Consider the following 6263-nt stretch of genomic DNA (forward strand, 5'->3'; position numbering starts at 1 on the left):
ATTCCAGTATAAGATGGCCTTCTCACGAGAAGAAAGTGGCCACTCCAACCCATTTCCCCCCGTTCCGATCTCCTTAGCCTCTCCCCCTCGGAAACGTGGCCCCTTTTTAGCGACGTCCGACAAAGACAGCACGGGGTCCGCAAAAACTTCGCTGTAAAAGAACATCTGTAAGCCCGCCCGACCGCGCGCAGCCTTTCGTGATATTATCACAAAAGGCTCTATCAAAGGTGTGGCTTCGTGAAAATCTTCCTATCGGTCAGTCCACTTCAGATGTTTATTCACGTTTTTGATCCAAGGCAATTGAAGGCTGTAATGAGAATGTAGTAGCGAACGTGTGCCGTCTAAACCGTGCTTGGTCGCCCAAACGATGCATGACGCAATGATAGTGCAGATTTAGCGCGTCGCTACCCTCAAGACAATGCTATGTTGCAGAAGGACCATAACGAAAATAAACGCCTAGCCAATGCCGATGGTGATTGCACCTTCCTGACGAAATCTCAGACAGTGATCTTTACGCCTATGCGTATTCTTCATTTGCGTGGGTTTCGCTTTCAGAAAGACACAATGTTTTAAGTGCAGTGACATTATTTGCGGTATCGTGGATTTAAATATGGGTTTTCACTCTATATACAATTTCTCTCTCAGGGTAGGTGTAAGGAAAGAAATGCACACATATACCAATACAGCCTCACACACACAATGCGCACGCACATACACACAGATACAATACGCACGTACAGACATTTATGCGCACACAAACACGCACACATTCTTTCGCCCAGGCACACATTCAAACGCGCCCACGCATGGACCGCAAGCACGCAAGCACACGCACCCATGCACGCACGCATACGCGCACTCGCACGCATGCAAATCCAAATACAGAGGCACAAACACGCGAATACAACCATACACACGCACGCGCTCAAGACGCGCACTCGCATAATCACTCTATCTCCGTCCCGGCTGCTTCTCAAAAACCTGCGCGTGCAAACAGACTACATAACACTCCCTCTAACATTACCGTTTCAACGTCGGCTGTAGGAAACCGCTTTAAAGATTAAATTTGGAACTTCTCCAAATCAACGTGCCCTCTGCCGGGAGGGTGCCAAACAATTGGTTCCTGTCGTGTGACTCCACCGCCCATCCCCGACCTAAACACTGGTTTAACGCACCACGAATATTTCGACTAAGTGTCACAAATGCACATATTCTTAAATGGGACTACCCTCTCGATGCAGTCAGCGGAAACTTCTTCATGAACGTCCGATATCTTTAAATATATATTTTTAAACTGCGCTCATTCAAGAACGCTTGTGCACTGCCGTGGAGGTCATATGCCGTATGCCCTGAATCCTGGACATGGCATGTCCTCGTTAAAATTAACCTGCCCACTCTTGCGCGCAGAAGTTGCATTTCTTGTACCTATAATAAACCAACCCGTTTCTTTTCTTTTTCCAGAAAAGACACGCTTGGCCTGGGAGATCGCCGCCATGCCAGGTCGCAGACCCTACCGTCCAGTCATCGACGGTGTGCCGAGGTGCGCACTCGTCGATCCAGCAATATTTCGTAAAAGCCTCTCTTTCCGCGCTGCCAAGGGTGACGTCGTGCAGTGCACCTATCCCAAAAGTGGATCCCATTGGGTTGAGCACATAACGCAATTAATCCTCAACGGAGGAAAACACATCAGCTCTTACGGCGAGTTCACCCGCAACTTCCGGGCAATCGGGTATATGGAGACTGATGGCTGGGAGTCGCCTCTACCCGTGAGATTGTTCATGACGCACCATCCACTCAGCCGAGAGACTATGAACAATGAGGCCAAGTACATATACATCGCTCGAAACCCATGGGATGTCTGCCTCTCGCTTTTTCGCATGATGACAGACCTCAGCTGCTACAAGTTCCAGGACGGCACATTCGAAGAGTTCTTCGAACCCTTCATCGAGGGAGACTTGGGCTACGGAAGCTACTTTGACCACGTGACGTCAGCGTACGCGATGAGGGACAAACCAAACTTGTTCTTCGTGACTTACGAAGAGATCAAGGAGGATATTAGCGGCACAGTTTTGAGATTGGCTCGCTTTCTCGGCGGCAAATACGAGAGGGCTCTGCTGGAAAACCCGCAAATGCTAGAAAATATCGTTCAGTGGTCCAAACCAGAACACATGAGGAAAATCATCGTGTTTAATCTCACAGAAAATGAGACACCGGAATGGAACGATTTCTTTGTTAAGATCAATGCGACGAGCAAGGAAGGTTACAGTGGAGACAAAACAAAATTCGCGTTGGTAAAAGAAGCCAAAGTTGGAGGCTGGAAAGAATACTTCAAGCCTGACTTGCTTGCCCGTTTGGAGAAGAAAATACAGGAGGAAGAGGACAACGCATCTTTTATTGAGTTGTGGGAAGACATTCGAAAGGAAGCGATCACGTTATGCCGCGGCTCTTCGGAGTACCAGCCCTTTTTCGTACCATAGTCACAAATTCAAATCTTCTCTTTCAAACGCGGAGAGCGGGAAATGGACGGTTGTAGGTGTGTAAACGTCTTTATTCTACTCCGATTCTTCTCCTGGAAGCGTCCACTTGGCCGGCCTGATCAGCGCTAGGCAAACAAGCTTCGCGTAAATCTCGCCGCCGCAACATTCCACACAGACCAAGCGCAAGGTCGGTAAAAGTGAAGAATGAGATCTAGAAGAGCTGATCCCCCAACACAACGGGAGCAAGATCGGTAAAAAAGATGTCCTCAGGGTCTAAGTTGGTATCGCATCTCCTGCATCAGGGAATCCAGGCCAGAGACAATAACAGCGTTTCTATGAAGGGTGTTCTTGTAAAATAAGAGCGACCACTTCACGGTGCCGCCGTTTTCATCTGCTGCTGTAGTTCACTTTCTCAACGAAGCCATACCAAAACAAAAATCTAAGCACTACCTATGATTTGCATGGTGCCTCAACGATCGCAGTGTCGGCTTACTCTGCAGTAATTTTAGTAATAAACTCGATGACTTGGCGTCTGATTAGAGTCTTATTCGGATTATATGGGTGCTCATCTGACGTGCCATGATGTAAAGATGACGTCACCTGCGGTTCGTCTGAGTATCGGAGCGGCTACGAAGTCGATCACGCTTCGGCGGCAATGATGATGATGATGATATGTGGTGTTTTATGGCGCAAGGGCCAGTCATGGCCAAAGAGTGCCAAGCAATGTTTTAAAGCAATCAGTGATGCAAATACTGACCAATGGCGTCGTTGTTGGCTATAACGATGCAACCTGGCCGTATAGAGGCTCGAAAAACAGTGGTAAAATAAACACTCTCTATTAAAATTGTTGCCATGACTTTGGGATGTGCTATGAATTCAAAACATATGCTCTGATGAAATTGGGGAATAAAATATATAAATGCCAGTAGCACTATTGCCTCAATGAGACCCTTAAATGCAAGGGCCTGTAGGCACGTGCTCTACAAAATGCTACTATCTAAGCAGCAGCGTCTGGTAAGATGTTGTGCTACGATTCTCTTCTGCCTATAACTTGCAACAAATTAACATCTTGCAGAAAGGTAAGAACTTATTTTCTGTTAAAAATAGGTCAGCACTAAGAAACACTGCCGAATGAATAGGAATATTCTGTCGGTAGGCTAGAGGGAAGTGTTTTTTTCCTTTCAGTTTCCAATTCTCTACACTCCAGCAAAGCATGGAGGACGGTTAGTATCTGGCCACATCTACAGCATATGGGAGGTTCACTACCGGTCAAGAGATAAGAGTGCGTGCCATACGTATGACCTATCATGAGGCGGCAGAAAATGACCTCGATGCGCCTTATTTTCATTATCGGTGGCAAATTTCCTAATTGTGGCTCGATCAAATGGAGTTTGTTCGAGGTTTCGGTGTCCCGCTTGTGTTGCCAGTGCCTTCGAAGTTTTTTGCGCAAAAATGGCTTTAAGTCTGAGGCAGGGATACCTACGGAAGAGTTGCCAGTTTTCCTTGCAATGGATGTGGCAAGTTCATCTGCAAGCATGCTGCCCTTAATGCCTCTGTACCCAGGTACCCAACATGCTGTGACGTGCTGATTAGATATATATGCTGTGCACAGAAGCGAATATAGCTCATTGAGTACAGGGTTGTTGCGTTTCTGGAGTCACATTAGAGATTTTACAGCACTAAGGGAGTCTGTGAATATAATGGCCTTTTGCAATTTCATTTTTTTGATATGTTTAGCAGCTGTCAGTACCGCATATGCCTCACCAGTGAATATGCTTGTTTCTGGGTGCAGGACGTTAGAGTCTGAAAATGATGGACCGACGGCTGCATACGAAACGCCGGCATGCGACTTTGAGGGTTCTGTGTAAAATTCCTGGCAAGAGTACTTCGTCTGCAGTTCAAGAAAGTGCATTTCAATGTGTAGCTGGGGAGCGTTCTTCGTTATTTTAACGAACGAAGTATCACACTCAACGAGCTGCCATTGCCGCGGCGCACGTAGCGCGACAGGAGCCATTAGAGGGTTTTCAAAAAGTGGAACAACCATTTCTTCACTGAGTTACCGTACACGCAGTGAGAAAGGTTTTCTAACTGCCGGTCGATTATTAAATAGAGTTGCAGATGTCATGTTGTTTACACTGAGGGATGTGAGGGATGAGTAAGAGGGATGTTCATGGTTTGCATTTACCTTTAGAAAATACATAAAACTTGAATACGATCTCTGAAGAGGAGCGACCACTCATTAGCTTCAACGTTCGGACTCTCCACAGTACTTGTCCTGAAGGTACCGGTCGCCAGGCGGATACCTTGGCGATGTACCAGATCTAGCATCTTCAATGCACTTGGGCTAGCCGATTGATGAACTATTGCCCCAAAATCTAAGCGTGTTCGAATGAGACTCTTGTAAAAGTTCATTATGCATCTCCTATCACTACCCCACGTTGTGTGTGACAAAATTTTTAGAATGTTCATGGTTTTGAGGCATTTGTTTCTGAGGTACTTAAGGTGTGAAATAAAGGTTATTTCGTGTCTAAAATTACGCCTAAAAATTTGTGTTCTGTGCTCACAGGTATGTGCTGCCCCTGAAGTTCAACTTCAAGATTTGCTATAAGACCTCTTTCTTGTGTGAAAAGAAGACAGGTACTCTTGCTAACATTGAGCGTAAAGCCATTTTAATCGGCCCACTTAGACACCTTCTTTAGACAAAGCTGTACTTGTCGCTCACAGATAGCGAGATTACATGACTTAAATCAAATCTGAACGTCATCAACATATACCGAATCAAATATATTATGTGGTATTGATGAGCGCAAACAATTCATTTTTATGATAAAAAGTGTGCAGCTAAGCACGCCACCCTGCGGTACCCCAGTTTCCTGTAGAAATGGCCTCGAGAGGATATTACCAATTCTAACACGGAACGTGCGATTTGATAAATAGCTTTGTATTACATTAAGCATTTTCCCGCGGATGCCCATTTCCGATAAGTCACGTAGAATTCCATACCGCCATGTGGTATCGTAAGCCTTTTCCATGTCTAAGAATACAGAAAGAAAGAACTGTTTATGTATGAAAGCGTCGCAAATATATGCTTCAATGCGAACGCGGTGGTCTGTCGTCGATCAGCCTTCCCTAAAACCACACTGATATGGGTCAAGGAGCTTGTTTGATTCAAGGAAGGGCAAGAGCCTGCGTTTTATCATTTTCTCAAAGAGCTTACATAGACAACTTGTCAGCGCTATGGGCCGGTAGCTTGCCACAGAGGACGGATCTTTACCTTGTTTCAAGACAGGGACTACAATCGCCTCTTTCCATGTCAATGGAATGTCTCCTGTTTCCCAGATAATGTTGAAAATAGACGACAGAACCATCTGTGTGTCAGGGTGAAGATGTTTTATCATTATGTACATGTCTCTGTCGGCTCCTGGTGCCGATTTCGTGCAGCCGTTCAAGGAAGCTCTGAACTAGGCAATGCTAAAGGGATGGTTGTATGGCTCAGTTCCGCTACCTTTACGGTTCAGTGCCTTACTTTCAGCTATCGGTTTATCTTTCTGGAATGACTGTGAGTAGTTTTCAGAGCTAGAAGCTCGCTCGAAGTGTTGTCCCAGAGTGTTCACCTGTCTTGAAGGCTGCAGCCTTGATCATAAACCAAAGGCATGTTGTAGCTTTGTCGACTAATTAATTTCCTTAGCCTATTCCAGACTTTTGCTTCTTGCGTATATGAATTTAGGCTTGTGACGTATTTTTCCCAGCTTTCACATTTAGCGATACGACGCGTTCGTCTGCCTT

At 45.8% G+C, this 6263-nt stretch overlaps 1 protein-coding gene across 1 annotated transcript; it reads left to right on the top strand.

The window, feature by feature from the left end:
• Window positions 1–1493: 1493 nt before the first annotated feature.
• Window positions 1494–2477, top strand: LOC142574834 (sulfotransferase 2A1-like). The gene has a single exon (XM_075683839.1). It carries the CDS (start codon window positions 1494–1496, stop codon window positions 2475–2477), a length of 984 nt encoding a protein of 327 aa, XP_075539954.1.
• Window positions 2478–6263: the final 3786 nt, after the last annotated feature.

Source organism: Dermacentor variabilis, chromosome 3 (genome assembly GCF_050947875.1).
Source record: "Dermacentor variabilis isolate Ectoservices chromosome 3, ASM5094787v1, whole genome shotgun sequence".
Taxonomy (NCBI): domain Eukaryota; kingdom Metazoa; phylum Arthropoda; class Arachnida; order Ixodida; family Ixodidae; genus Dermacentor; species Dermacentor variabilis.